This window comes from Drosophila novamexicana, unplaced genomic scaffold (assembly GCF_003285875.2).
Source record: "Drosophila novamexicana strain 15010-1031.04,08,12 unplaced genomic scaffold, DnovRS2.1 tig00000193-arrow-pilon, whole genome shotgun sequence".
NCBI lineage: Eukaryota > Metazoa > Arthropoda > Insecta > Diptera > Drosophilidae > Drosophila > Drosophila novamexicana.
In genome coordinates this window covers 1,024,806-1,037,532 of record NW_020824787.1, presented here as the reverse complement: position 1 = coordinate 1,037,532, position 12,727 = coordinate 1,024,806, and the positions used below count along the sequence as shown (strand labels likewise).

The 12,727-nt window shown below is 38.9% G+C and overlaps 1 protein-coding gene across 2 annotated transcripts in view; it reads right to left on the bottom strand.

The window, feature by feature from the left end:
* LOC115759277 (E3 ubiquitin-protein ligase TRIM9) overlaps positions 1 to 12,727 on the bottom strand; it is a 108,056-nt gene that overhangs the window by 9,304 nt on the left and 86,025 nt on the right. For both annotated transcript variants that reach the window (XM_030700178.1, XM_030700179.1), the window contains 2 exons: positions 271 to 366; positions 61 to 192 (listed from right to left, as the gene is read on the bottom strand). In XM_030700178.1, the coding sequence (XP_030556038.1) occupies positions 61 to 192; positions 271 to 366 (228 nt within the window). The remainder of the gene's footprint in view (positions 1 to 60; positions 193 to 270; positions 367 to 12,727) is intronic.

The window sequence follows — 12,727 nt, the reverse complement described above, 5'->3', positions numbered from 1 at the left end:
GCAAAGAAACACGGATACTTGTAAGAAAAAACGGCAAGGATTGCGCAATGTGGTACGCACCTTAAGTATTCTGATTTTGGTATCCTTGTCCATGCGTATAGCCTCCAGCAGATATTCGCGTCGGTCGTGTATGGCCTGGATGAGCGCCTCGCACTGGGCGTGCACCAGACGCTCGAACTCAATGCAGGATTCCTGCGCGCAAATAATTAAAATAAAAACATTTTTATTTTTTTAAATATTTCCAGTTATCCGTAGTTTCATTCAACTTACCGTTACTTTGTCGCTCATGCCTTTGAGCCGCTGAATGAATTCGGTTGTGGAACGTGCCTTCTCCGACAATTGTTGCAGATTGTGCGAGAGTTCGGTCTGAAAATTGTGGAATAAATATAAAGGAATGACATCAGAGACGAGCAAAAAAATAAATGGCAGAAAATGCAATGAAGTATAGTAAGAGTCGTAAAATTTTACGGCTTTTTTATGAAGTGCCATGCGGCGGACTTTAGTCACGCCTGCGGCGGCGCTTTTTTATATAGTATACACACATATATACTTATATAGTACACATATTTTTTATAGTTTTCAACTCGTGTCAAAGTCAAGGACTAGCACACAGAAAATGAATTACATGCCCAGCGGGCAACAAACACAATTCCTCTTCCCATGCGTGGGGGTCCCAAATGATAAAATTCCGCAATAGTACAAAACCTCATTCGCTGTTTTATTCCCTGGCAAAGAGACATTGTTGCTGTTGCGGTGCGGCGGCTGCAACAGTTGCACTTGACATTGACATGCGACAACAACATTTTGGTCTCAATTTTCATTTTCAACAATTAAATTGCTCATACGCCGCGTTGCCCAGCCGTTGCTTAACAATTTCAATTCATTAGCATTAAAATTGCTTTGGCTGCAGCACCCGTTTCCTGTTCCTGTTCCTGCTCTTGGTAATGAGGCATGTCGCATGTTTTGTTCTTGTCCGCTGCTGCTTCGTGTTGCCCCGCGGCCTATTTGGCATTGAAACGTGTGCCCTGCCCTGCGTGACGCCAGCTCAACACAATTAATTCAGCTTCCTGCAACACGACGAGCCCAAATACATTGTCCAGCTGCTCAAGTGTTTGCCAGGCGACCCTCTTCGTTTCAGCTTGGCAGAATGCTCGCCTGGAGCATTTACATGCTTTTCACTTTTCTACACAAACAAAAACAGAAGAGAACAGTACACTCCTTGCACTCCTCCGACGTCGTATGACAGAAGCCCCCCTTCTACTCACCCTTCTTGTGACAGCTCTATCTTGTTGTGTCAGACGCGGCGTATACTCATTACCTTATTTGTTGCATGTTGTTTGTTGATTATTTTAGTCTATTTGCCATTCGTCGCTTTTCTATTTGCTTTGCCCCAGCGTCTGCTCTTTTGCTGCGAACGGCATTTGCAAATGGCAATAAGGAGAGTTGGCAAAATGTTGTTAAAATGTTTTTTGGTTGAATTTCATTTAAATAAGACACAACTTAAGCTGAGGCGATTTACATTTTCATAACATATTTGTTTTTCTTACATTTATTTTAATTTACTTTCATTTTCTCAGCTTCTTACTCAAGCTCATTAGATATACGTTTTTATTTCCCAGAAAGCAGAGTCAAAATTAAATATTTTAATTTCTTTTTTTTTAAAAACATGTAAATGCAAAGTCAGCTTAGCTGGTATATAATTCAATGATTGCCATTCTAACGAGAGTTTTAAATTGAAGAAAAACCAAGATAAGGCTAATGAAAGCTGCCCTAAGAGAGAGCCTTCTTGTTTGGAATCCTAAAAGTCTTACATGCATATGTATATGCAAAACCATATAAATTTATGATGAATGTGTGTAATGATCCGCTTTTGTGATGCAACTTATCTGAATAGAGTACATCTCTTATGGCAGGACACTTTAAGGCAAAGGAGATGTGAAAATAAGTTGTTTTCTTGTTTATACCTTTTGGTTTGTATTATATTCATTGCAAAGAATTGCTATAGTGCCCAAACAATTGTATGCTATATTTATTTATATTTTAATATAGATGGCACATGATAAATATTTAACCAAATCGAAATGTCGAAAATCATTTACTTACTTCTAAATAAATTTCAGTCACTGTTAACGGAAATTTCTTCCATTAAGCTCTATTAATTTACCTGCTTTTAACCTTAGACCTTTGCCAATTAAATTTCTTTAAGCGTAATCCCCACATTTAATGCTCACAAAACAGCTTCATTTCATTAGCTCTACCATAAAAGTGTTTTAAATAATAAATGAATATTGCATGCTTTTATAATTTCAAGTAAAAAAAAAAATATTGAGAGAAGAAAAACAAATTTTCAGGAACCCAATTACAAGGAAATATTTTGTAGACAGCCAGCTCTCATTAGAGCTCGGAAAATACTCGTCTATTCTCCCCAGCCCACATCTCTGAGGAACAAGGCAGCTTATGGCGATTACATTCATTAACTGAATGCCAGCCCTCCAGACCCATTTTCAATCCCAGACGGAAGGGACAGCCAGTTGAATGAGCGCTGAAAAGTCGGCAGTGGAAAAGCTGCAGCAGCAGCAGCTTTTAAAGTACTTGGTTGGGTTGGGTTTTAGGGGGGGGGGGGCTGGCGTGTGGGTGGGTGGTGCAGCATTGAATCTGGCTAAGTGCTGGCCAAGAATGCGCAACGCGCGGCAAAACTGTTGAAATTTAATCCCTCAAGGGTTGCTTCAACGCGCCGTGGACAATGCAGCAGTGCCGCAAATAGGAGAGATGCCGGGGGCGTGATTTTGAATATGAAGTGGAAGCTGAAAGCCGGTCGCTGGCTAATGCCCAGCGTCTGTTTTGCATTGATAAGCTGACGCCATGCCCAACCCCCCCTGCTGCTGAAATCTTTTCAAATATTTGTGTGCCACTCACTTTGCATTTGTATTTTTTTGCTTTGCTCCTGTTGCTCATTCATGACGCATCATCATAAAAATACGAGTATCAAGTGCGCAGTCCGAATGCCAGCGCTGGCCATGGCTGGCTCTTGGCCCTGGCTTTTAGCAGACAGTAAAAAATAATATGACATGTTTATGCGCCGCAGACGCTGAAGTAGACGCGACGCCACGCGGCGACACCGAAGACATTCAGAGTTGCCACGCATGCAAATCATGTGGATGATGTATGCAAATAATAAAAGAGCCTCCAGTTCCGAATTCGCCAAGAACGGGCGGTTCTCTTCCCAGCTGACATGCGCCCGACACACGTGACAAAGCCAGCAAGAGGCAAATAAATTATTAACTTGTTAACCTGGCCAAAAACCCACAAACAATTGCCGTCATCTTAACTCACTTAACGCTGTCTTGCATAGCCAGGGCAAGAGATAAATATTTATGGAATCACAAAAATAAAATGTAGTTTGAGTAAAACTAAACTTAAATTTATAAATTCAAATATTTCCATGTGGATTTCTGTTAAAGGTTCCATAACGGATGATTATGAATACATAAAAATTCCATTTAACACCCTGAAATCTGAAGAGAGCTTTTCTTGCGACCGGAATATGACTCGACATTAATAAGTGAAAATATTTTAAATAAGCAGCATATTAGTGTTAGAGAAGATTAACTTTAGTCCATTGAGAAATCAAAAAGGTGATTCTCAGGATCCTATCGCTATCACACAGGGTTATAAAAATTGACCGCCCGACTTACTGCATGATCCGTTCAAAAAATTTATTTCTTGTAAGTAATTAACACATGTCATGGTTTTCTGCGATATACGTAATGTTTGACATTATTGACTGATTGGTGATCAAATCGTAACTTTAGTATTTCAGTTTTAAGTCTTGCTAAATAGAATAAGCAACTAATTGTATTAATTGCCTTAATAAACACAATTGTCAAGCTTATAGTGGAGTGAAAATTAAAAATAAAAGCAATGCATCTTGTAATCATATTAGATAAGTTACCAAATGCCAGCTGCAAGCAGCACATGTTGTTGTAGCTAAAATGCAAATGCAGCCAGTCGCACATGACAGGCCACAATTTGTAGGCAACAACATGGCCCAAGATGAGCGGCAACAACAACGGACAGTTTGTGGCAAGAGCAGGCACACACGCGCGATAAGTTGCCTGGTCACAGATAAAAATCGCAGACTTTGCGGCGTCGGCAACGGCGTCGTGCAACAGCAACAGCAACAGGCGCAGAAAGTTGCCCGGCGCCAGAGCAACAGTTGCCGTCGTGTGTTGCTGTCGTTGTTGCTGTTGCTACTGTTCTAAGCTGCGATTATCAACATAATATGGCCCATAATTTAGTTCTCTGTCTATAAATAAGGCACGCGAAAATGTCGTGCTCATTAAGTGCGTGTTGTGACCAGAGAGCTGGCAATTTATTGGGCAACAATTTTAATAGCTAAAAGGAAAATAAACGAGTTAACGATTTAAATGCTGGCCATTTGCAAGCCAGCCAGAAATGGCTGCAAAGACATTAACAAAAAAAAAAAAAAAAAAAAAAAAACGCCAGTCAAAGTTCAGAAAATGTTTTATACGGCTTATGGTTGTTTCATCAAAATGCAACTTGCCTCATGCCGCGTGATGTATGTGGCAAGTATTGGTCGAGGAGACGTGACAACGACTTCAACGCCTGGCGAACAGGTGGCCCATAGCCCACATTCCGCTTGAATTATAACGCATTGCAGCCATAAAACCGCTGATATATGAGCCGACTTTAAGTAGCTCGCATTTGCGGCCAGTTTCTGGCCATAAAGCGCTATTGGACACAACTCACAAGCTGTAACTGGAGGTGTTGAATCGTTCAAGTCGCGAACAACATAAATATTGTTAACAACAATTTCGTGCCACATGCAACACGTGGCTGGCAATTGAGTTGTTGTTTTCATTTTTTTGTAACTTCCACTGATGCTTTTTGTCGTTAGCAATCATTGTGCGGAGCCGTCTAAATGGCTAAAGATTTGGCAGGCAATGAAAATGATGGCGTGCAGCTGAATGCGCTAGGGTGACTCACTATATGAACGTCATAAATCTATATATGAGTATGTGAAATAACAGCTGCAAGCAATAAATGCGTTTATTTATCATCCCATTAACTTGCATCTGGACAAAAATTAGCGGAAGTAAATGAATTTGATCTGTGAGCAAATTATGAAGGAATTTGAGTTACGCAAATTATGGAGATTGTCAAAAACTTGACTCATATGTAAGATATGCGAGCGAAACTAAAATCTCTTTTACGTTAAATTTATGTGTATGCACTGTGAAATTAAATTCGAGTTAACAATATCTAAAGCTTATAGAAGAAGAGATTTAAACCATATAATTTAATTTTTAAGATTTATGTGAAATTTATGTATACATATCGTTAGTTTGCCAACTTTTGCTGCACGATGCTTGCCTTTATGTATAACATTTTTATTAACTTTATAGGTTTTGAAATAGCATATATGACCTTTAATGAGAAATAGTTAAAATTTGATTCAAAGCATTCAACAGATTAACCTCGAGAGTCCAAGATATAAAATAGACATAAAAAAGTTATCAGCTTCGTTTTATTGAAATGCGTTCTACTAAACCTCATTTCCAATAAACTAAATATATCTGTATGTAAAACAAAGAAATTCTTTCATTAATAGGCTACATTTGTTTTTAATAATGATAGCTGGAATCAACTAGTAGAAATAAAAGCATTATGTTCCCCCGATATTGGTTTTAACAAATTAAAAAAAGCTCAATTTTACCTTCATTTATCTTCAACATAGTGCATTACTTACTTACTTAACTTATCTTTAGCTTGTTTCCCCTTTTGCACACTTGCAGCTGTTTTCCCTTACAGTGAGTCACCCTAATGCAACAAATTGCACAAAATCAACTATCCACACAACCGAAAACGCATCACTAGAAGCGCCAGCCACAGTCAAAACTTGCTGCGCTGCTCCCTGCTCCCCGCAAGATGGGACTTGTGCTTGGCTGCCCGTTGGTAACATCTACCCGTCCCCTGCGGCACACGTCCCGCTCCCATCAGTTGTCAGGTACTTCCATGTCTGGCTCATTGGGGCTTCATTCACATCTTTTTCGCTTGGGCTCACACTTGGGACATGAGTAATGTGAGGCGCGTCGCTCGACAACTGCAGCCGCTTCTCTTTTTTAAAGTCGATAAAAAGCTTAAAATATAACTTACATTCTGACAAGATATGAATTTTAAATGAATTTCACAGCGTGCGTTGATTTATGCCATGGAAGGAAGCAACGTCGATGGTTTTTTAAATTGGATTATGCCAGCGACTGTCTGTCGATCTTTCGGGTCTGATTTGCATGCCAAGAGTCGCTTAGAGTTGGTGTTGTTGCTGTTCTTGTTGTCTACGCGATTAAAAATAAGCCGAAGGCAACTCTGGACAGTTGGATGTCTAATTAATTAGCGACTTGGCAAATATTATTACCAGGCGCTGGCAAAGCTTTACCGGTTTTACATGTTAGCTGCTGCAGCTTAAATAAACAAGGGGGGCAGGTCGAGGGTGAGTAACCGCAGACGAACAAACAAACGCAGTCAATTGATTGGGGTTCCCATGCTCCCCTCCGTGTGTCATAGACATGTCAGCAGACAGAGGAAAAACCGCAGAATCTAATTTAGAAAACTCATGTGGAGCATGTGGCAACTGTAAAGTCAAAGGCAAACCGAGCAACTGTTATAAAATAATAATAGTATATGAGTGGAAGAGAATAAAGTAGAAGTCGAAGTAGAAGTGGAAACAAACAACGCAACAATCCAAATATTTTCATGACAAATTTAAAATAACAGAACCATGAAGTGGAACACGTTGCAGTCGTGTCCAACAAATGGTCAAAAAAATAAGGGGAAAATAAAAGAAAAGAAGAAATAAACTTTACACTCAATACTGAACATTTAATACTCTTGCAGAACTGTGAAAAATGAACTTGATAACACAAGCATTTTGAATAATTTGCCTTAAGATAAGCTAAAGATTTTGGAATATTTTACCAAATTATAAATTTATATTATCAGTCAATAAAACAATTCATATAAGAAACCTGCATAATTAGTCAGATTAGTTCTTAATGATTGGGTTAAGATATTGAGAAAAAGAAATTAAAAAAGTTTTAAAAGAAAACCGTTTACTAGGACATTTCAGTTACCAAGATATAGTAGTTCGATTAGGCCGACTTCTTAAAGTGCACTTTCTGCCTCAAGGAAAAGTTTAATAAAGTTTGTATTCAAACTAATAGATTAAATATGAGCAGAATTGGAATTCCTTAATTGGCCCAACAACTTAGTGTGTAGAATATTTATTTTAATATTTCACTTCAATATTTACTTCAATACTTTACTTCAATATTTTCATCAATATCTTAGGCATTTTGTGATAAATTTATAACATCCTCTGAAAGGGTATAAAAAATGAGAACAGTTGCAAGAAATTGGTTAGGGGCGAAAACCTTGTAACGTGTTTGTGGCGTGCAATGAAGCGCATTGAGCCATCCCAGTGAATATGGGAAACAAAAGTGGGGGAAAAATATCCGAAACGCTGAAACTGAAAAGTGTGAAGCACAAGACGTGAGCGAGTTAGTTGCCGACGTCTCAGAGGGGTGAAGTCAAGTGCTTAGGAAATTGCTGGTGGGGGCAAATCTACTTAACTAATTCTTGACTCACAGAGATGCCAAACTGCGTGTGTGGCTGCAGCCACGTGGCCGCGTTTACAATTCATTAGGAGCGCCTCAGAGTGATGCCAAACATAAATACATCAAAATGCCTGGATAAACCCCTTCAAAGACGACTTTCGCTGACCAAAGCCAATTTAAGTTGAGTTCGGGTTCGGTTGCACGTTGTCAACCCCATGTTGCCATTGTCTGGCATGCTCAGAATGCATAACGGCAACTTGGTGGCTGCAACACGCGTCGCAAAATGTAAGCCACTTAATCTTAACGTTGAGCCACGGCGGGCCAGAAGAAAGGCCAAAGGCAAACTCTGAAATGCATTAAGCCAAGGGACATCGACTGTGGCAAGACGGTGCCAGGGGCAGACGCACTCTGCATCATGAGCTGCTTCATCATTATTTGCGCATAAATTAGGATTAAGGCAACAAAAGAGGGGGTTGAGACGCAAACGCAAGCGCAGACACTTCCCAAGAAATCATAACCACAGTTCGTTTCTTCGTTGCCTTCTCGCAATTTTGACCTTATTTGGCCGATTGAATGGAATGTGCTGGCCATATAAGGCGGCACTGCAATTGTTAAGAAATTGGCATGTTGCAACTTGCTAACTAAAAACACATTATGTTGAGGGTTTTTTCAATCTACTTGCTTCAAATAACTGCATGACATTAGCTGAAAGTAGATATTTAATCCAGCGAGAAGTGAATAACCTTGATACTACACAATAAATTAGTTGAATTAAAGCTTAAAGTTCGCTTGATTTGTGTATTAATTGACTGAACTTTGCCCGCTTAGAATAGCTTTTTAAAAATATAAATATTACACTTTTTACTTATTAAGACATTTGCTTAAATGAAGAAAAAGAGGAAAGTTAAATATTTTAAACTTTTACACTTCAGTCATTTCAGCTTCAATTTAACTTTAATTCAATATTTTGGAGTTGAGCTCTTAACATTCAAAAAATTTATTTTTAATGAGCATTTAGAGCTGCTTCAGAAAATTTTCCAAGCTCTTTTATCGCTTGTAAATTTAAAGGTAAGTTAACCTTAGACAGTGTCATTGTATCATATACAAATTTTAGTAACAGAATGTCCTCTTATTTTTACCAATTTACAACCCCCTATATATTTTTAAAACCTACTAGTTTATGCATTAGTGTCACATTCGTGACATTTAATGCGACAAATTGCTAGTAAAAGTCCTCAAAAATGATACAAGCCCGCAAAAGTTATGCATTTTGCGAGATATTCGCATTTGTTTCGCTGACATTTCCTGTCAAATTAGTGACATTTAGTGTCATAAAAGTGCGCAATTTGTTGGACAGATGTTTCGCCAGAGCTTGCTAAGCTAGGGGAATTTGGCAAACAACTGCTTTAAGGGAGTCGCTCCAAACGACAGATGTTAAAGAAGAAACATGTTCGATAATAGGGTAATCAAATAATCTCAACATTATAAGGGGGCTTGTGCAAATGAAAAGACGCAAAATTCAACGAAGTTAATGTAAGGGCTAAGGTTCATTATAAGCGATGTCTTGAGTATAAATAAGATAAAATCTACATACAAAACTGTTTGTCCTGACTGGCTGACTGAGCTAGGAAGCTGTAGTTACCTTATGTGATGAAGGTGCACGTTAAGACGGGGTCCCGTGAAATTCCACCCGCATGTCCGCAATAGCCAAAAACATTTGTATGAAACTTTTTTTATTACCATCCGAAGTTTGCATATAAATGTATGTCTGCTTGTACGTTCATATATGTTTTGTATATATGCAAGCAACATACATACATACATACATACATACATACATACATACATACATACATACATACATACATACATACATACATACATACATACATACATACATACATACATACATACATACATACATACATACATACATACATACATATATACATGCATGCGTACAAACATACAAAAACAACAACAAAAAAACACAAAAACTAAACAACAAAAAAAACACCACACTACTAGCTATGCGTGAAAAACTGCTGGGCCTACTTGAATTCTTGAGAATCGAGGAGTAGAGCACTTGCTAAAAATTCGTTTTATTTAAATTTGCAGCACATCGACAACTAAGCTTGGTCTGCGCTTGGTATAAGAAATCATAAATATATGCATGCATACACTAACACACACACGCCCACACACACATACATACCCACACATACATACCCACACACACACGCTTATAAAATACTAATATGCCTTCGCGCAAAATGTTTGTATTATTATATACTTTGCTCCATATTATAGAATCTATGCTTTATTTCTTGCTAGTAATACATATTTCCTTAATCAAATTATTTGAAATAAAGTATTATATCGAAGTAATGTCCATCGTATTTTCTACACTAAAACTATACTCTAATCTTATGCTCTTAAAAGTGTTTACACAATTATTTAATGCTTAAGGCTTTAAAAAAAATGTTCTATAAGTTAGTAAATTTATGTTGTGTAATATTTAGGAGTTAAAATTGTTTTCTATTATGTTTTAAAAACTCTGTGGTTGTCTTTAATATTGAAATTGACTAAATGGCCATGACAACTCATCCATCTAAATCTGTTTGTGACATGCCTTTGACTGACTCCGCCGCGGTCGACTTCAACATGTGGCCAGCATTTTTGGCTCGAATTTTTCTAATCTTTAAAATATGCAAAAACCAAGAGCCGAAAAACAAATTTTTGTTATCAACAGTAAACCAAACGAAATAAAAATAAAAACTTTTTTAGCAGCCTCTCTCTGTCTCAGTGACAGTTGCAAACATTTGGGTTTTTGTTTCGGTTCGGTTTTTGGGTTACTTGAATTATTTTTGTTTTGATTGTCACAGCCGCAGCAGCAACAACAATAACATTAATAACAACAACAACAATAAGAACAATAACAGTAGCCGCTGCATTGCCCAACCAGTTCCCATTTTGCTGCCGCGGCTGTTGCTGTTGTTGTCATGCGGATTGTTGTTGTGGTAGTCCTCCTGTTAAACATGTTTGACACGGACTCTCATGGGGTTCCCCCAGGCCCAAGCCTATGCCCAAACCGAGGCCCAGGCCCGTAGTACTACTCGCATCTATCCCTCTGCAGTCGCATGTTTATAAATAAGTTTGGCTCGACGCGACCCGCAGCAAACTCATCCGTCTGACAAGCTGGCAAAGACAACAACAAGAGCGACAACACTCTGCCACACACTTCTCTCCCTGGCTGATTCCCCCTTTTGCGGGCTGCCTGCTTGACGAGACGAGCCACTGGCTGGCAGTGACAAGCCGCATACCAGGCACAGCTTTGGCTCAGTACACAACCAAAGCAAACAAACAAAACGTTGACAGCCTGACAAGCCAAAAAAACGTAGGACAGGGCAGCCAAGTTCGGTGTGGCGCGGTGGGAAACAATTCTGCAGCAGCAATTGATGCCTTTTAATAATTTAATTTGTATAAATTTACCAAATATGTCAGCGGCTCGATCAAAATTTGAAGACAATTTGCCGTTTTGGTCAATGCTAATTAGCCAACATTTCTTCATTCCATGCACTTTCTCGTCTTGATGCTGCCACCCAGTTGCAGCCACATTCCAGTTTCATTTCGCTTGCTCGTTCAAAAATTAATATTTATTCCGATTTGCGAGCTCATTTTTATGGCTCCATAATTTGCCTGCTCGCATTTAGCGCTAAATGGTCTACAAAGTGGCTGCTGGACAAGTCACACTGAGTATGGGGCCTTAAGTGTTATGGGTAGGCGCCCAATTCGAGTGGTCGGTTTAAGTGCTGCTGCACCTCCCAGCCAACCGCTTCCCTACCGCCACCTGCACCCGATTCCCCTTGCAGGCCTGCTGACTAACTGCATCACTCAGAGGCTCGGGCTTGAATTGCTTGTTTTACTCGTAAACTGAGTAAACATGTTAATTGAACTCTGATTTTATGGGGCGTGGTCTGAAGGGGAGGTGTACGGGGTTGGAGAGGAAGGTAGCTGCAGCGCAGTAAAGTAAAGTAGGAAGCATGCCAATGACATGAATTACACACTGGTACCACACAGGGAAAGCAGGATATGAGATTTGGCGGTAAGAGAGGTATGAAAACGGCAAGCAATTTAACAGAGGAATATAAGTCTAATACTCCCCGAGATTTTTTAATATTTCTTGCAATTATGATAAACAAAGAAGAGAAAAATCGATTATAATGGAAACGGAATAAATAATGATTCGAAAAGCAATTTTTACCCAATTATGATATATACAGGATATGAATTAAGCCACCTTATGATAGAGTATTCACGCTGTATAGAAGAACTCTTATCCTCGTTGACAGTTTAAAATTTTTAAAGAATAATCCATCTTCTTGCCTTGATATTGGAAATTATTTATTGATAAATTATATTCAATCTTCTTTCTTACCCATCAAACATCATTTGCAATTTCTTGAATTATTGATTAGATGCATAAAAAAAGCAAATTTAGTTTGCTTGCACAGGTTGAATTGTATACCCTTGTGTATAATCTCATTTCCCCGGCTTAGCTAGAATTTCATTTCAAATTTTAGCTCAACTTTCACCATGACTCATGGCCACACAATCTGATGCTCTCTCCATAAAAGCCAGCTGTTTGCATGTGATTCAGCGTCTCCGATCGCTCAGAACGGAATCAGCTCACGGGCAGTTGCAAGTCGATGACAAACTCTCAACTTTGGTGGCAGTTCCAGTGAAATCGAAGCAACAAAATATTTGCGTAGCAAATTATTTTACAGGTCGCAGTCAAACGATGGTATTAATGCTTGAAAAGGATTTGTGTTGTTGCAACAACAACAACAACAATGAGAACAACTTGTTTGTTATCTCGACGCTTTGTTATTTGTTGGCTGTTTGATTCTGTGAGGCACTTGAACAAATTCGTCGACGTTGGCACGAAATACATGAAATTTTTCACTGCCACTTGAACATTTTGTTGGCATTTTGTTGTCAAGTGTACACTGAGCTGCAAACTTGCTGCCGCTGCCGGTGGCAACGCCAACACCAGCGGCAGCTCTTTGCAATTGGAGCCAACCTAAACGGCC